Genomic DNA, 20,316 nt, shown 5'->3' with positions numbered 1-20,316 from the left:
GCTTTTGCAGAATAACTAAATTCAAAAGGAAAAAATTATACCATTTTTAACAAGCTGAAATGATTTGGTGTCAGATACCAGGGTCATTCTTTAATCAAAGAAATAAAACCAGTGTTGCCTTTTTCTTTTAATTTAGCAGAACTTGAGCAGCCATTTTTGTAATAGCATCATTGAGTTATATGATGTTTAAGTGATATAATACTGAGGAGGGAGCAGAAAAACTGGTTCTTATAAAGTTCCCAGGCATTGAGAGCCATTTTACTCATTGACTCTATCACTGTACAATTTTAACTAACACGGCAGAGAAACTGCCCATTGGATGAAATTCTACATGGTCTATGAACATAGTGCTCCTCCAGGGACTCTCCAGCTGTAAAATAAACAGAGTTATGCAATTTCACTATCCTAGTGAGATGAAGGGAAAAATTAGGATGGAGATCCCTGGAAAACAGCATATTGTGGGATGGAGTAAACATAACTCCCAGTAACTTCATGGAAGGCTGTGGTAGAGCGGAAAAAAATGTTCTTATTCAGCAGTCCTGGTGTACAATCCAGTATTTACTGGTTATATAACCTTAGATAAAGGCATGTGAACTGTTCCCTCATTTTAAACTGGAAATGAAAACTGTAACCACCTTTTCTACCTCAAAAGATTATTGTGAGACACCAATGAGGTTATGCATGGGATAGTGCTTTGTAAATCTGAAGCACTGTCCTTTGGAAGATGTTATTATCTTGGGTAGAGTTCAACTTCCTTACAGTCTATCTCAAATCACGAAAACCCTTTTACTCTCAGGGTCCAATAGTAAATGTCCAAATACAGCTTTTCCTACTTAATGTTCTTCCATCATAAGCATAGTGGGCTTCTTATGATTCTGTATAAACCAGATAAGGCTCCTTTCATTTGTCAATGTCTATTATCATTGTCACTAATCATTCGACATAAAATATCTCCAAACCCCATCTTCACTCAAAAAGTCTTCTGAATGGAACACATCAACTAAACAATAAGTGTCTTACATTTTGGAAACTATTCTTCTAGGGTAGTAGAATACTGTAACTACTGATACCTTTCCTGATGAAGATCCAAAAATCTGTTTTTCAAACTGCTTCAAATTAGCTCTTTAAAAACAAAACAAAACAGGTAAATCTCAAAAGCCCTGAAAAACATATATATGTGGTAAAACTGAATACTGCTGTCTTGACACAGCTGTAGAGCTCAAGGTTCTTTTTGTTTTTCTTATCAAATTGGGTTGTGATGAAAAGAGAACTCCCTTTCCTGTTAATGAGTCATTATATTTAGTGCCATCTTGAGCACCAACAGTGCACCCTCTTGGTGACTTATTCTAAGTGGAAGAGTGAAATAGGCTTCACTTTAGAATAAAGAGGCAGAGCACCTCAAGGACACACAGTAAAACTGAAAATTAGGACTTCTAAATTTCTGTGTATTTTCAACACTATAAATTCACTATAAATACTAAAATTGATGAGAATTTGAACACTGATAAGGATTATTCTCATCTAAGGCTAGAGTTCTGCCTTAGAATATCACAATTTCTAGTCTAGATGCTTCCCCCAGCAGAAAAGGATAAATTCTAAACACAACCATTGTATTAGGACAGGATAAAAACCCCCCATTTACATGAATATTTTCGTAAGAAAAGGAAATCACAGTGACAACTAGATACTTGGAATAATTTACTTCAGTTCCTACTATATTCCTAGACACATAAAGGATTACTTCTTCATCAACTACTCATCAGAAGTTGCAAAGGTCATGGCCAGGGTCCTCAGTGAGGCCAGGGAAGAAGTAGAGGTCTCATAAGTTCTCACCTGGCAATGCCAAGTGAAGATTTTTGTCTTTGTTTTATTTTTAAGCCAAGTATTTGTATTTCAGACACTGGCTACACTCTCAAAATAACTACCCTGCCTCTACATGAATAGAGCTGATAAATTCAGGGTCCCTTAACTCAGTGGTTCCCAACCAATATACATAGCAATACCTGGAGACATTTTGGTCACTACTGGGAGTAGAATGTGTGCTACTAGCATCTACTAGGTAGAAGCCATGGATGCAGCTAAACATCTACAATGCCCAAGAGAATACCTCATCGACAAAGAATTATCTGGTCCAAAATGTCAATAGTGTAAGGTTGTGAAACCTGGTCCTAAGTGGTACAATAGTTCACCTTGCTAGCGAAAATAACAAGCCCCAAAACAGACATAACTCCCTAAGATATGGACTTAAATATTAAATGTTCACTATTTTGAAGCACTGAATATTCTTTCTTTCACTGTCACTGGGTAGAAACACACACACAGCTTTTAAGCTCTGTTAAAACCTCCATTATTGCCGTAGCCGGCTTGGCTCAGTGGATGGAGCATCGGCCTGTGACTGAGGGGTCCCGGGTTCGATTCCAGTCAAGGGCATGTACCTTGGTTGTGGGCACATCCCCAGTGGGAGGTGTGCAGGAGGCAGCTGATCGATGTTTCTCTCTCATCGATGTTTCTAACTATCTCTCTCCCTTCCTCTCTGTAAAAAATCCATAAAATATATTTTTTAAAAAACCTCCATTATTTCTTTGTATCTACCCTCAATAGCTTTGCATAGCAAGGAAAAAGCAAAAGGAATGAGTAGGTGCTAGAAAGATAGGAGGAGTTGGAAAACAACAGAAGGAAGAAGTAAATCTAAAGAGGAAAAAAATGCCTAACCCTTCTCTGGATGTTGATATGCCATAACACTTCAGTCAAACTAAAGAGGCATCCTGTTGGAGCCAAAGAAGTTTTATTGCCACAGACATGAACATCATAAAATTTTCCAAAAGCCAAAATGTAAGGTTTTGTTCCCTAGATATCATGGTCCACAGTAAACAAACCCAATACATGGAACACAAAGGTTTTTCATGAAGCTGTTCCTACAGTAAAAAGAAATATCGTGTAATCTTAAAATTAAAGTTATTCCCACACTCATTGGGCTTCAGTGACCACGAACAGAGCCTCTGAGCCTTTCACACAACTGATTCAGAATGTGAATCTGAGTACAATCCCTAACAGCCTCCAAAGAGTTGCCATTTCACATTGTTCCTTATCAACACCACAGAGACATTCTTGGAGCAAGCTCTCTAAATAGAGTCAGCCAAGCAATTGAAAAGATACATTCCAGAACACAAGATACCATCAAATTCACTGATAGATTAATTTATTAAAAGACAGAACTTCAGCATCTCACTGTTAAAAATTAAGGGGGAAAAAAAAAAACAAAACTACCTATTGCTTTATAAATACCCTCAACACAGTGATGACCAAGAATTCATCCAGTCTGTTCCTAGACTCTTTGTCATCTCAATGTCACCCCACTGGTACAACTGACAATATTACTTTTCAGAGCGTCTCTTTATACACTGTTAAGTTCTGTCTGAACTAAGATATATAGATCCTGTTGTTAATATCAAGAACATAAGACCATGAGACTATGATGTTAGAAACATACTTATTATCTTGAAGTCTGTCCTCCTTGTTTCCCATTGCTTATCTTCTAGTCTGGAAACAAAAATACAGGTACTCCAGTGGCAGGCCAACCTGGAACAACCTCCTCAACCTCTCCTTTTTTATCTTCAATGGTTCCTTGAAATTCTCCTGGATACATGAAAGGCAGGTGGCATTGGGGCAAAGGAGATACACAGTGTTTGGTAAAGAGGACAAACATAACTTTTTTCATGACTCTACTTCTAATTTCACTTTAAATCAGGCCAGCCATTCTCATAACCTTAAATACTATTCATTCACAGATAATCCCCCAAATTATATCAGTCTAGACTTTTCTGATCTCCAGAATCACCATTTGAGATTCAATCACAGGCGCCTCAAACTTAACAAGTCTAAAACCAAACTCTCTGCTTCCTCCCTAAACCTTCCACAATCACCCCATCTCAGTTAAAGGTAACTCCCTTCCTTCCAGATATGCAAGCCAAACATTGGGGTCACCCCTGACACTCCATATCCAATTCATTGGGAAATCTTGTCAGGTCTGTCTATGTTTATATAGCCAGAATCCAACTGTTTATCCCAACTTCCAACACTGAGCATAAGAAGGAAGACCAAAGAGAAGATAACTGCAATGATCCCACTCATGGATGTTTGGTTTTCCTGCTTTACTCTCCAAAAGGCACAGTGATTGTATTAAAACATAAATAAGATCTTATCACTCCTCTACTCAAAACCATCTTCTTTAGACAAGGCCCTAAACAATAAAGCCCTCATTTTTTTTTTTTTTGAACTCCTCTTCTCTCTCTTCTTCCTTCACTCTACTCCAGCCACCTCCTTTTCGATGTTTCTAGAACATGCCAGGCCAACAATCCTGCACTTGCTGTTCTCTCTGCCTGAAACTTTCTTCCCGCTATTAGCCACATTATTTACTATCTCCCCCTAGAGAATATAAGCTCCAAAAGGACAGGGAGCATTGAGACTGATCTATTCACTGCTATATCCCCATGGCCTAGAAAAGAGGTTAACATGAAAGAGTTGTTCAATAAGTAGCTGTATGAGTCAAGTAGATATAGTCACCAGAGAACTTCCTTTCTGTTTGCACTGCAGGGTCACATTTAGAGATCAAAAAGAGCATGCAAAAAAAAAAAAAAAAAAAAAAAAGAGCATGCACACATATAATTAGATTAATGATGCATTAAAATGTAAATGTAAACCAAATATTTAAACATCTAAAATATATTTATGTGAAACAATTATACAAATAACCTTATAATATTCTCCATATTAACACAATTTTTATTATTATTTTGATTTTTATATAGTATCTGAGTAAAATGAATGAAGAAACAAAATAAAGTGAATTAGAGACGGTCAGTATAATTTTTTAAAAAATGCATAAATCTGTATTTAAGAATTTTAAAATGTCCCCCATTGCAGACACCTTCAATTAAGCCTATTCTGATTTTGGTTAAGTGAGATCCCAACTTCAGTATTTCACTCTGAGGCACAGCTGTTTGACAAGTGCAGCAGGAGCCCATCAAGATCCTTAGCAGCATCAGTTTATCAGAACACAATGGGCTTTAAAATATTTATTTATTTTTGCCAAACCCTATTACTCACTGATAGTAATCAGCAAGCAATCTTTGAAGGAAATATACAATCAAGCAACTAAAAATGCCTTTTATGAAACTCTTCCTTGAAAATAAATCATTGACACTCCAAATGGTCAGCATGTACTCTTAATTTTGAACTAAACTGTCCATTGATCTGCTAAGATCTATGTTCCTGACGCTGTGGTCTAGTAAAATTCACTTTTTCTGAAGTTGTGAGTTCCAGAAAGTGGCAGTAACACAGTTGTTCATTTTTATTTACTATCTCAATACAGTAAACAATTAGTTATTTCTCCATTATCTCTTCAGATTATACTACACATTCTTTCCTTAACTGATTCCATCATAAAGGTCCCATTCCATGCACATAGCACAAAACCAGGGCTATAGTAGAAAGCTAGTCTTCCTGGGCACACAATGGAGCAGGATCGGGCTCATCCAGATAGCCTGAGCTGCTGGCGCCATCGCCAATGATGATGCTATTGAGAGAAAATACTTGCTACAGAGATAGCTAGAGGTAATTACAACAAACTCAGTCCTTGTCTCAAGAACTCGCTACCTCTATTTCTGATGCAGTTGGGACTTTCAGAAATAGAAAATGGCTCCTGTTTCATTGTCACACCTTTATAACAACTTGTATCCCAGCACACCTCCCACCAACACCTGTGACAAGTTTGGACAAGCACAGCTGAATCACTTGAGATGGGCCAAAAGGTCAGGGCCCTGAAAGTTTGTCAGCCAGCATGATTATCTTAAGCCACTGGAAAGCACTCTGTGTTTCAGAGAACAGGTAGATTTTCCACTATACAAAAGCAGCTTTGTTTCTATATATGTGACGCTCCTAATTAGAATCAATGATTTTTTTTTTTATTGTTGCTCCCGATAAGCCTGTTTGCCCAGCTTCGTTTTCCTAAAACACTTTAAATGTTTCTAGGAAGGGTGAGTGTCGGCAGAACACTGAAACAGACCTTGAACCGGCACGATGTTTACAATTTGTCATCCTTGGGGGTAATTTTGCAAGCTCAAGCACACTAAAGGACATATTATAAAGAGCCAGGCAATTTCATTTTGTTTGAATATATTTACGAAAATGGACCAAAAGTGTCCAGAGAGGCACATTGTCATTTTTTCCTTGAGTGTGTGCCAGTTCATGACCATTTCAAAAGCAAGCATTCAGAGAATAGGAGAGCATTTATGACCACACTGTGTGTATCCAATAAGCTACTTCATAAACAGATGGGGAATATTGTTTTTCAGGGTCTGAGTAAAGTAGCCCTTCACACCAAATGTCTGCTCACAATGGTGGATCTCTCAGTGATTCATTATGACCCTGCCCTTGATAATGAGCAGATTTCCCTCAAGGGTGAGTGTCTGTGGGACACAAAGACATCACACATCCTCATGACTTAGAAAGATGATGAGCAGTGGGGAATTATGCACCAAGAACATGTAATTTGGACAAGGTGGGAAAAGCTGAGTAATTCACTTGAGATAACAAGAGTTTTCCCAGCAGTGGTGACTGTATGGCAATGGAATCCTTGGAGAGTAAATTTTAAAAATGGTTGGGCTGAGAAAGATTTACTAAATTAAAATGCAAGTTATAGGAGCCAAGACTGATAAGAAAAGAGTAACAAAACCACTTTGATGGAACACGGACACCCCTCATGAAAAACTCAAAGATCAAGGCTGAAATGTTTCTTATTTTCAAGGGAATATAGAGAATGAAGGTAAGTCATTGGGGAATGAGGGTAAGTCAGGGGAGAATCAGAATACGTCAAGGGTGAATTAGGAAGAGCACTTCTAGTTCTTTGTGACAGAAACAATATTGTACTCAATTTCCTCCTGCACACACAGAAACACCACATTTCCCAGCCTCCCTTGCAATTAGCTGAGATCATGTGACTGAGTTCTGGCCAATGAGATGCAGGAAGTGAAGCATGTAGCTTAATTTAGATCAGCTTCTAAAAACTTCTGCATGATCCTCAACATTCTGTTTTTCGCCCTAGACTCGGGTAGTGGAGGCATTTAGATAGAAGGACCCTGATTACTATATGATCAGAGGGAGAAAGCTGTATTAGAACATGAATAAGAAATAAACCTTCATCATACCAAGCCACTGAGATTTGGGCTGTCTATTACAGAAGTTGGATTATCTTATTATTTCCAAAAATGCTTCCTTGTTACCATTTGTCTTTTCAAATATTGTTATTATCTAAGAATATTTTAATCTCATTCTTAAGCAGAGGGATTTCAGAGATCTTCAAGAGCAATGGGAAAAATTAGTTTGCTTTCAGATTATTAGAACACAGGTTACCTGAAAAAAAAAGTCTGGTATCATTTTCAGAGGTGTTGAAGGGAAAAAATTTTTGTTTATTTCATATAAGTTTAAAATATTTTATATACTTTTAACTTTTTATTATAGAAAATTCCAAATCATTACAGAAATAGAAGCAATAGAATAATGAACCTCATTGTATTCCCATCATTATCCATGTATGTGTGGATATTTGGAGTTACTGATTGATACATATATAGTCATATGCACATAGCTAGGTAGGTAGTAGGGTAAGTAAATAATAGGTAGGTAGGGATATATATATATTATATATAATATATATATACACATATAACATATATATAATATATATGTATATATATATTATATATATATATATATAATAAATTAATCTAATAATTGGGCCAGGTACTGTGGGAGGACTCAAAGGTGAATAATGACCTTTAAGTATACAGCAGTAGAAAGATCAGAGTATGAATCTCAAACTCCACAATTACTTCGCTCTGAAGGGTTATAGTGAGGATTAAAGTAATCCAGTAGCTCAGAATTTGTAAATTATTTTCTTTCCCCTCCCATTTCCCTGAAGGAGTTTTCATTCTAAGGGAGAGGTTTAATACTTCCTTCCTAGTCAAAATGTATCTACTCCTGGGAGGGCAAGAGCACTGAATCTTTCCTCGATCATTCACCATTCATATATATGAATTTTATCTCTGCTGACGTTCTTTCCCAAAAGCAAGCCTTGCATAGGTGGAGAGAAAAATAAGAAATTAAGCGAGGAACCCTGAGACACCACAGAAATTCTGAGGGAAGAAGACAGTAGGAGTTACTGCAAATGCAATGGAAGACAAATTTCTACTTCAGCATGTTGTTTAAGGTGGAGCTCCCAATCTTCCCTTCATTGCAACTGCTCCCCAATCCCCAAATCCACTCTCCTGGCTAACAAAGCACCCTTTATTTGATCTTCTCACATTAGAAATTGTGACTGGGACTGGGAAGAGAGAGTGACAGAAGAGAGTTTAGTAGCAACAATATTTATCACAGAAGGATGGGCTTACCATGGCCAATATCCTTACACCAACTTAAAAATTAAAGCACTTTTAAATAACCATTCTAAAACAGAAATTATTCTGCAGTGACAAGTCTGAGATGCTGCATTGTAAGTTTCAAGAGCAAGACCAAGCAGATCACTCTGAACACCCAAGTCCACTGAGGTTGACTCTACTCTCAGGTCACACAGGCAAATGGCCTGACCTTGGGAGGCTCAAACCCCAGGTGAGTAGAGTGCTGCTGGAGCAGGAAGTTCAAGTAGCAAAGGAGCTCTTCTCATTGTGCCTTCTCCAGTCTAGACAGATTGAATCACCAGGAATGGGTGCATTTTGATAAGAACTGACTTAATTTGTACTCCTCTGTCCATCTCAAACATTTAGCTCTATTCTGCATTAATTCAGTCTGAGAAGAAAAAAAATCCAAAATAAATCTAAACAGTAGAGGGTGGGGGAGGAGATCTTTAAAAGGGTCTGACAGGCTTAGTATAATGAGTGCCAGTCCAAACCTTTGTTTAACAGTACTTTACTCTCTTTACAGATTATAAAAGGAAATATTTGATTAATGGAAGGCTACTCATACACGATAATGTATGCAGCCTCTGTCCACATTTTAATCATTTGACATCACTGATCAAATAGCTTTGGTCTCTAGTCTACCCCAAGTTTTTAAATCTTTAAAGTCTATTATAGAAAACGCTTTTATGCTTGTTTCAACTTACGTGTTTGCCTGGCTGACCAGTGGACATAAGAATAATCTGTGTTATATGATTGCTGCCAAGAGATACATTTTAATGAAGAATTAAACTATAAACTTTAAGAGACAATTGAGATGGTTTGGGAGAAATCAAAGTTTCAATTCACATGCACTAAAGCATACTCAGTGATGCTATTTCCTGAAATTAATTACTATACTAACTATATTTGCATTTGTATTAACTAGGTGTATGATTCTTTCTAATTTTAAAAGCATTCATCCCTATTGGATAGGACAATTTCTTTGTGATTTGCCCAGGGTAAACTTTCAGCCTCACTTCCCACTCCTACCTATTCTGGGTCATCAAACTACTTAGGACTTGTTTCTTTCCCTGGGCTCTTCCACACCCCTGTGCTATCACATGGTGTAGTGCCTCCACTTAAATGGCCTCCTTCCCTTTTTCTGTAAGAACTAGAGGCCCAGTGCATGAAATCTGTGTACAGGGGGGGGGGGGGCGTGTCTCTCAGCCTAGCCTGGACCCTCTCACAATCCAGGACCCCTTGGGGGATGTCTAACTGCTGGTTTAGGCCCGATCCCTCAGGGATTCCTGCAGGATCCGGCTAAACTGGAAGTCAGACATCCCTCTTGCAATCTGGGACTGCTGGCTCCTAATCGCTCACCTGCCTGCTTGCCTGCCTGCCTAATTACTCTTAACCACTCTGCCTGCCTGCCTGCCTGACCACTCCTAACTGCTCGCCTGCCTGCCTGATCACCCCCAACCACCTCTGCCTGCCTGCCTGATCACCCCTAACCACCTCTGCCTGCCTGCCTGATCGCCCCTAACCACATCTGCCTTGGACCCCGCCACAGCTTCGTCGGGAAGGACATCTGGAATGACTTCCGGAAGGTCATTCAGCTGTCCAGTCTAATTAGCATACTACGCTTTTATTATTATAGATTACTCTCTGTTTCAAAATGCAGTCACCTCCTCTAAGGAGCCTTCCCAGCCCTGGCAGGTTTGGCTCAATGGATAGAGTGTCAGCCTGCGGAATGAAGGGTCCGGGGTTTGATTCAGGTCAAGGGCATATGCCCAGGTGTGAACTCGATCCCCAGTAGGGGGCATGCAGGAGGCAGCCAATCAATGATTTTCTCTCATCATTAATGTTCCTATCTCTCTTTCCCTCTTCCTTCCACTCTGAAATCAATAAAAAATGTGTGTGTGTGTGTGTGTGTGTGTGTGTGTATATATATATATATATATATATATATATATATATATATATATATTATTATTTTTTTAAGGAGCCTGCCCAGCCTCTACAAACATAGCTCCAAGTTTCTTCCCATTTTTCCATTAAAACAATTTGTATAGCCCGGCCAGTATGAACATATCAGTGCATATGCTATTTGCATAGCTATACATTCTGGTCTCCCAATAACTAAACCCCTTCTACTCTCAAAAGTGTTCTGATTTAAATAATAAATTATATGGTCACCCTAAGTTTGGAGCACATTGCCCCTGCCCACCCAGAACCATGTTACCTCATTTTCTAATTTCTCAACAAGTTTCACTTTTTTTTTTTTTTTTTTTAGTTCTTCAAAATTCTCCCTCAAAAGGATTAGTCATTCTTCCTACTCAAGTACATTTTATATGGCCCAAGAAAGTAAAAATAAATACTGTGCTGCAAAATCAGAAAATACAGGTTTCATTCCACGTTCTCACCAAATTCCTATCTACACCAACCTCTTATATGAGTGATGACACCTATTAGACTAACCAAGCTCCTCCCCTCTGGATGAAGGCAGTCCAGGATCAGACAGATGGAAAATTGAACCTGCCTGCCCATGCCTATGGTCTGTGTCTGCCACACATCCACTGGCCAGGGTTACAACACCCATTGTCTTCTTTATAATCTAGAAGCCTTGACTCAATAACTACAGTAGAAACTATTAAATCTGCCTGGAAAACAATTAACATCTCTTTTCCATATCATTCTACTCAGAGCTTGAAGAAACACTTCTGAAAGATCAAAGAGAATCCAACTATCTCTTTTTTGAAAACATAAATGTGTTTGGTCTTTCACTCTACACACAGAATTTGAGTTCAAATTCTTTCTGAACTCAAGATGTCAACTTGACCACTCAAAATATAGGTAATCAAAAAAAATATTCCAAAGGTTATAAAAGGCATCACTAATAAATTACCAAACTAATTTTCCACACTGGTACAGTCTGAATGAACTAAGAAACATACATTTTAAAATCTATATAGGAATAAACCTCAAAAGGTTTGAAATATATTCCCTTAATTAGATCATTTATGAAAAATATCTAGATAATTCTAATTTTAAAAACATTATTTCGGGGCATGGAAATTAGAGAAAAACCACAAAACAAATATGAGCTAAAAGGAACATTAACTGTCATGTAGTTAATGATTTTGCTCAATGAGAAGAAAGCCTCAAATATTTAACCTCTTAGGGTTTCTCTCATTATCTGTTGTTTTTTCCATTAATCCTAGAATTGCAGTGCAAAGAAACATAAACCATGATTTGCTTTAAAACATTTGCCCAAATCTGCCACAAATGTATTTTCACAGAGCAAAGTTCATGACAGGCCAGCTCCCCAGGTAACATGGATTAAATGTCTTCTAAAGGAAAATAAAATTAAGCCACTACTAATGGAAGGCTTCTAAACTGTGTTTGGGGATGTGAAATACGGCTTGACAGATGCCTAATAAACTGTGGTTAATACCCCTTCTGATGAGAATTTCTGCAGTTTTGCTTTTACCTATAAGAAGTTTGTAATTTAAGGTGACACGTATATGTCTACACAGTATAGCGAACATGTATATACACAGATAAATAAGCCAGTATCTTTTTCTTATGTAAAATTGTTGGGGAGGGGGGCAGAATCTTGTAATTTAGTTATAGTTTTTTTAATTATTGAGTTTGCATTAAATATTTGACAGACTGATGCCTTGTTGATACAATTTGGAAGCTACACTCTCTCTGATCTTTACCAGATGTTTCACTTGTGGTGTTTCAGCCTCAAGAGACAAAGAGGATATTAATGATAATTTTATTTATTTAATCACTTCAGGAAGATTTGATAAAAAGGAAAACTAAATATTTTGGTAACTTACTAATTTTCCAGAAATATCCAGAGTAGCAAAAATGTTTTGAAGATCACTTTATATTAAAAGCAGAAAGGCTGCATTATATTTGGAAGACAGAACACTCTCTCTTCTTACCTTTAAAAATGCGAGTGATGTGACAGATTTGTCAGTTCCACTTTTAACTCAGGGAGGCAAGGAGGTGGTGATGATAGACATTGCTCAGCACAGTTTCATCCCAACCTTAACTGACTATTAATTGTAGAGAAAGTGTACTCTGAATAGGAAATGGACACTCAGTCGAAAGCCTTCTGCCACTATCTGAGTCACTCTATTATCTTATCTCTTGTCCCTGAATTTTGTTCCAAGGGAACATGAAATTACCCTAATCACTATCAGGGCATGGATGATAATGAAGATGTACTCCTCCTAAACACTGCCTCCCTACACCTTGATTAAAATGACAAGGTAGGCTTCCATTTATCTAGAGTTCAATGTCAGGACATGAAAGCTTTGAGAGCACTGGTTCTCACCCTTGGCTGCCCATTAGAATCACCAGGGAAGCTGCAACCCAGAGCAATTACATCACCGACTCTGGGGGTGGGACCCAGGTATGCATATTTTATAAAGCTCTTTTAGGGATTCCAAAGTCATTCAAGGACCACTGCCCTAGAGGCACTAAGTAGGCAACAGTCAAACAATTTACTAGTCTTAGAAAAATCACTTAAATCTCTAGGCTTTGTTCCCCTCATCTGAAAAAAAAATGGTATGTGTGGACGATAATTAGTGTTATACTTATTGATTTTCTTATACTTTTAAATAAAAATGTATACTTATAGTTATGGAATATTTCAACACAGGCATCAAAGCATAGAAACTATTTTAAGATACTTGTGATACCTATGCTACCACCACCAAGCTAAAAAGAAATTAATATATTGCTGTATTTGTTTCAGTTCTCTCACTTTTGGGGGGGGGGGAAAAAAGATAAAACAAAATTCCCATATTCTATTTCTTCCGATTTCTTTGCTCTCTAGAAGTATCCATTATCTTAAGGTTACGGTTTATCCTGACCACACCAGTTTATTGTACACAAGCAATTATATACCTACAACAACTATATAATACTGCTTAGTGTGCGTTTAAAGGTACATAAATTGTATTACACTGTGTATATCCTTTGGCATTTAAGTTTTCATTCAACATGGTTTTTTGAGATATATCCATATTAGCATCTCTCCAATCTATATAGAGGTTTATATCTAGTTCATTAATTTTAAACTCCCTTATACTATTTCATTAGGAATAAACCACAGTTTATTGATTTACCTTGTCTATGGATACTTAGTTTATTTACCGTTTTAAAAGCAGAGGCACAATAAATACCTGTTTGTGTGTCTTCCTGCCACCATATGTAGGAGTTTCTCTAGGTAGGGGAGACACTCAGACATGTTTTTTTTGGATATCCTTACCTTCTTCTGTCCTAGATATTCCCAATTTTTTCCAAAGTAGTTACACCAATTTATTCTCACCAGCAATATTAAAGCATTCCCCATTCTCCGTACTTTCATCAATACTTGACAATATGAGAACTTATTAATTGCACCAAAATGAAGCTTGTGGAGTGGTAACTAATAATTATGCTTAGATGGTATTTTCCTAAGGTCTCTTCTGGTCGTATTATCGTGGTCACCACATCAACACCAAGTCTTATCAAAATAACAAAATAAAGGATGTGGAAAAAAATCTTCCATGGTTTATACTGAATTTACTTTTCCTCAAGAAATGTCTTTCATGGCAAATGCTGGCCCATGAACCCATAAATCAGTCCATTAAAGAGGAATGGGGACATGGCCTAGCTCTGTATTTATTTTCTTGTACTCATAATCCAATGTTACTTAAAAAGCAAACTTGCCCAGTATTCAAGCCAAAGCAAATACTCTGGATTTTGCCAGGCAAAATGCCTGTGGAGAAATGAGTCAATTCATACAAAATTCAAAGCTGTCTTTGGTCAGTGACATTTTCGTGAAAATCTGTGGGTGGGTAAAAGTTTTGCAAAATTCCTTTTTGCTATTGGATAAAATTCATCCAGGAAAAATAAGCAAAATTTAAGTGGCGACCCACATTCCCCTTAATTCCCTTATTAACACTCCCTAACCTCCCAGCACAACTGCTTTCTATTGTGCACGAAGGAAGCCATCAGTGTTCCAAACCCTGGCAACAGGATCCTGTCCCTCTACTTACTCTGCTCCCATCAGATAGGCTTTCTCACAAGGCATACTAGCCGACTGAGCAAGCTTCACCTCATTCAAGACATACCTTCCTGGGAATGCTACCCAGGTACTGCACACTCAACTTAATAGCAAAAAGACCTACAGTAAAAACATGCTCAGCATACACTCTGTTGGAACCATTACTATGGATACTGTTAGAGATGGTTAGTGTACATCTATAGTTTTGGGTTACACTTTTAGGAATCTGAAATTTAGGGGTTGAGGAAAGAAATTCAGACTCAAGAGACTTGTTCTTACTTGGGAATTAGAAACCCTATCATCTCAGAAAAACATAACAAAATTTAGCACAATTATGCCCAGAAATGCTCAAAAGTTCTGTTAATTCTAAGATTCATCAGTGTTGGGGTTTGTCTAAATTCAGGAGGGTTTAAATAGAATGATTGTGCACCTAGGAATTACTTGAGTTAGTAAACAGCAGTGAATGGACTCAGATATTTTTAAGATAATATTGCCATATCTCAGTTTCTGATTTTTTTTTTAATATATTTTATTGATTTTTTACAGAGAGGAAGGGAGAGAGATAGAGAGTTAGAAACATCGATGAGAGAGGAACATCGATCAGCTGCTTCCTGCACATCTCCTACTGGGGATGTGCCCGCAACCCAGGTACATGCCCTTGACCGGAATCGAACCTGGGACCTTTCAGTCCGCAAGCCGATGCTCTATCCACCGAGCCAAACCGGTTTCGGCCAGTTTCTGATTTAACTGAGTTCTGCCTGTTTGCCTAAGAAGGCCTTTACTTCTCAAGGCCTTGGACATTGGCTGGGTTTATCTCTGCAATCCAGGCCAGGCCTGGAAAAAAAGCACCTGGTTTGACTTTCCATAGAAGCAATAGGATGAGACATATAGAAGGGTGGAGTTTCTTGGATGGGAAAGAGAAAAGAAACAATTTCTTCTTCCAGTAAGTTAACCGAATAATACATTAACGATCCTACCCCCGTTCTGCCACCTAGAACCTTAAGTAGTCGGAATCCCAGAGTTCTGAGCTACAATCAGAGGTTCTGAGAATGCATCTCCCATGCATGATGTGGAATTTGGTGTCAAAGGAGGATCCAGTGGCAGCCTCTGACTGTAAGCAAGCTGTCCCTGCGTAGCCCTTTCACACACTCTCTTCATGACCCCAGACACTCACCGTGCTGCTTACAGCCACGGTCACCTACACAACCGGGTCACTACATCTTTCTAGGGTCAATAAGTGAGTGAAAATGATGACTAACTTTAACTATGAGCCACAGAAAATTAATCATGGTTAAACATACATGAACCAATGTAAAGTGCTCCTAGCTTTTGCAGCATGTGACATAGCCACAAAAACCCAAAGATCACTGCATGTCTCCAAAAGGGGAATGTGGTCATTTTCCTTGGCAAGGATCTTGAGCTTTGAATCAACTACCATCAGATTTCAAAGCAGTAGGAGATGAAACATTTTGGGTTTTAACAGTTCTTTGTGTCTGGATTCTAAGAGTGTAACAACTGGTTTTACCAAAAGCAGACAAATGCATCTTTTTCAGATGTGCATTCACATTAAGCACAATGTCTTCTATCAATAGACTACAACTTGAGAAGACTGCTAAATTTTCACAAAAAATTATGTGTTGCCAGTTAGCTTTGGCCTTACAAATCAGGCAAATGACATGGAGCAACATAACAGTTTTCAGAAGACATAGCGTTCATGATATGTATGTGTTATATGAAAATGGATGTCTTCCTGCTAAAAATACATAGTCCCAAGACTAGAACTGCAGTGTAAGTCAGCTCCTAAGAAATCCTGTTTTGTATAAATACATTTTCACTATAACATGTGTAAGTAAATGCTTTGTGGTTCTAACTTTGATATTCAATAAATCCCACAGTCTGAATTTTGCAAAGATTCCATTGAGAAGTGGGAAGTGGGCAGCTAAGGGGAGAGAGAAATCACTGAGTTCTCATGCCCATCCTGGACAGCAGGATGGAAAGCTCTGCAGAGGCATGCCAACATCCCCCTCTTAGTCTTCCACTGAAGCATTTCTATTTTTAATAGTCACCATGCACTTCAGCAAAAGTCAACTTGCTATATGCCTTTGCAGAGTTAAGAACAGTGGGAAAATGGGGAGTCCTACTGCACAAAAATTAATTTTGCAATGCAAAAAACATTTTTTGGATAATTTAAGCCTTTCTGCGTTTTGGGTGTGTTGTTGCTGCTGTTGTTGTGGTGTTGTTTTCAGTAACGCCAAATCCAGCACACTATTGTCAGCCAGAATGAGTCATAGCTAAAAGTCTGGACTGCTTTCGTTCGGAGACGAAGTGTCTTTCCTGCTTGCAACAGGCCTCTGCGTTCCAAGCAGAGTGAACGGAATTGCCTTCAGTTGCTTGTCTCTTTACTGAAAGAGTAACGTTTTGCCACCTGGAATGTAATTATTCTTTTCACTCCTATAACCTGGCAGTCTCACCATGTATCAGCGTCAGGTTTTCCTTAAGAAAAATCACAACATGGGGCATAATGTAACAACAAGAAATGCAATTTCATTCTGCCAGAAATTCTTAAAACTCTTTCAAAAATACTGAATGGCGAAAAAGTGCATCTAATACTTGCATGATAGCTATCATCTGTTTGGTTTGCTTTTACATGAATGGGACAACTTGACCAATCTATAATCAACATACACATGGTCCAGATGATTTATCATCAAGATATACTACAGAAAGAAGGAATTCTGTCTAGGGGATCCTGGTCTAACTAAGTTCCTTTTCGAAATGATTTATATATTTCACACATTTAGTGACCTGTAGCATATCCAATATCCAGGGAGTACCTACGATTCTCGGATTTTAGCTCTAAAATAAATAATCCTGTCCATCTAAACTAATATAAAACGCATGCTCTTTTTTCCAAGAGTTAAGTGAGCTGTCTGAGATTGTGCAAAACTGTCTGTGATCCCAAGGGTGATGTCCTGCTTATAAACACGGAGGGTTTCTGTGAGGTGTGAGATGATTGTGAAATCATTTCAGAGCCATATTATTAAAAAAGAGTCAATTTTGCCAAGAAACAGAGATAGTTCCAGGATTGATGTTATGAAAGGCGGAGGCAGAGGAAAAAATAGACAACATGCTCACTTCCTTCAACGCCAAAGGGACATTTCCCTCTTGGTTCTTTCTCCTACACTAGTTTACAAAATGCTCTCTCCTCAAAGTTCAGTGAGATTCTATGAGATTCTGCCCCTGTGGCATCCCCTGGGTGTTTTATGCCAGCTATAAATCATTAACTAGCCTCACAACCCTGGAGTGTGCAGTGTGGAGGCAGGCAAGAGGGTTCACACGGGCAAAAGGTGTTTACTAGCCAAGTGGCTAAATGTGAGTTCCTTTCAAATATCAGAACCAGCCCGCCCCCGGCCCCATTACTAGCCCGGTCATTAGAGAGAACAAAAAAATCACAAAATATTTGCTTTGAAAAAGACATAAAGCTTACTTGGGGTGCAGTGTGTGTTCCTCTGCCCTGCACATTTCAGCAACTTCACGTTGGTGCCTGGCAGGCATCTACTTTCCAACATTTTGGATGTTGTGGCAGATCAATGTCCCCTGACATGGTAGATCATTTACATGTGCAGAATAGAATCAAGAAGCGAAGGGATACCCAGCAGCTAATAATTAAAGAAACGTTCCCCTTCCTCACACTGAAGAGGAGTCAAATCTCATGGATACCTAGACCCCCATGCACCATCCAAATCCCATAAAAAGAGAAAATGTCCCCTGACTTGTGGGCCGACTGTGGAAAAACACATTCACTTTCCAGGGGCGCACAGGGGCTTTGGAAAACTCACCGTGCACTTGTTGGGCTTCTCTCCGGAGTGGACTCTCATGTGGATCAGCAGTTTGTAGCGGGCGTTGAATGGCTTGTACCTCCGAGGACACCCTGCCCAGAAGCAGGTGAAGTCTTCCCCTTTGCGCTGGTCTATGTGCACCTTCTCAATGTGCCGCACAAGTTCCTCCTGCTGGTCATACAAGGCGCTGCAGTCGATCCAGCGACAGCAGTGCTTGCCCCCCATGTCGTCCATGTCCCCATCCTCCTCCAGGGCCAGTGTCTGGGCATGGGGCACCAGCTCCTGGTGGTGCAGGTGCGGGTGGGCGTGGTAGGGGGGAGGGGGGCCTTGGGGCTGGGGTGGCAGAGGAGGCAGAGGAGACGCGGAGGGCAGGTCCAGAGCCCCTCCTGGGAAGTCATCCAGCCGTTCCGTCTTCAGCAGGCCGGCTGGCTGGCCCTCGGGCCCGGGCAGGCCATGCTGCACCACCATGTTGTTGACCAGGGGCTGGAGGCCTCCATGCTCCAGCTGCTGCATGCGCTCGTACTCCAGCGCGCAGTCGTCCTCGTAGGCCGGGAGCACCAGGCCGCTGCCGGCCACCCGCACACCCTTCTGGCTGTTGGGCACTGCACACGGCTGGGGGATGCAGCTCCCGCGCACCCCCAGGAAATGCCCATAGACCTCGGGCTGCGGGGACATGTTGGCCGGGGAAGCCCTGGACCCGTTGATGTAGGCGACCAAGGACGTGGGAGAGGTGCGAATGATGGTATTGAAGTCTATGCCAATGCCATCGGACAGCGGGGACAGGGACAGGGCTCTCTTCTTGGAGCGGGCCGAATGTGACCTGGCTGAGGAGTGGCGGGGACTAGAGTAAGGAGAGTGGCTATTTTCCATGCCAAAAAGGTAGGCTGGCAAAGAGTTAGAGACACTGTTGCTGGACATGGCTGTCGCCGGAGGAAGGCTAAAGAGATCCCCTAGGTCAGTGCCATTCTGAGCGCTGTGGTTGGCAGAGAGCGAAGGGAGAGCCCTGTAGCCTTGAGTCCACTCTTGTTTCACACTCAACGCTGACTGACTTTCCGTCAGACTCAAAGTCGTGGATGCCAAAGATTCACGTGAAATAAGGGACCTAGAACAGCAGCCAGAAAAGGGGGGGGGGGGGGGAAGACAAACATTTTAGCAGGATATAAATTGCTTAAGAGCTAAAAGAACATCGACAATCCCTTAAGTAGTTCCCCTAATTACATTCCCGGCTAAACACACATTCTTTGGCTAAGATAACACCAAGGCTTTTAGTTCCAGGTAAATAACATTTTACCAAGAACAATAAAGGCTAATGCTCACCGGACTAATAAAACAAAAGACTGATTGTTATACGTAATCTTAATACTTTAATGATAATAAATAGTCCTTGCTTTATTTTTTAAACATTATTTAATGTACGGGAAAAATTCGAGACCTAGGAATGATTATTGATGCCTGTGTCACAGCAAACCAAATAAGCAAGTATTTATTAAGTACCTACTGTGTGCAACACACTACAAATAGGCACTGCAAGGAATACAAGTCCACACAAAATCCCAGTCTTTGAGGAAGATCAATTTGGTGAGGTAAAACATAAACCCATGCTTGACTTGAAAAAAAGTAAATCCTGGAAGTCAAAATGTCATCCAGGATATATAATAATAATTTCTTCATTTTGCGACAATCCCTCTCCTGTTCTTCTTACCCTTTTGCAAAGCATGCCTCATGAAACAGTATTTACCTGCATATCGAAATGGTTTCTAATGTAGCCTGGCCACCTTAAAATTCATTTTGCTTTACTATGGTATCATTGCCTTAAAAAATCACTAAAGAGAAAAACCTTTGTCCCTTGGATGGAAAATTTGTTACAAAAGCTAGAAATAACTCACTGTATTTCTCAATCAGACATGATGAATATCAGAAAAACCTGGCTTACTTATATGTACCTACATTGGATTTTAGAGATCTTTTTTCTGACAAA

General features: G+C 39.5%; 1 protein-coding gene across 1 annotated transcript in view; it reads right to left on the bottom strand.

The window, feature by feature from the left end:
* GLIS3 (GLIS family zinc finger 3) overlaps positions 1–20,316 on the bottom strand; it is a gene marked incomplete at both ends in the record, with an annotated part of 431,103 nt that overhangs the window by 270,528 nt on the left and 140,259 nt on the right. Inside the window, one exon of the mRNA XM_081104158.1 lies at positions 18,339–19,440. Within this exon, the coding sequence (XP_080960284.1) occupies positions 18,339–19,440 (1,102 nt within the window). The remainder of the gene's footprint in view (positions 1–18,338; positions 19,441–20,316) is intronic.

Source organism: Myotis nattereri, assembly GCF_964212035.1.
Source record: "Myotis nattereri genome assembly, chromosome: 12".
In the NCBI taxonomy this organism is placed as follows: Eukaryota; Metazoa; Chordata; class Mammalia; order Chiroptera; family Vespertilionidae; genus Myotis; species Myotis nattereri.
Note: the sequence above shows the minus strand (reverse complement) of the source record. Positions and strands in the feature narration are given on the sequence as shown.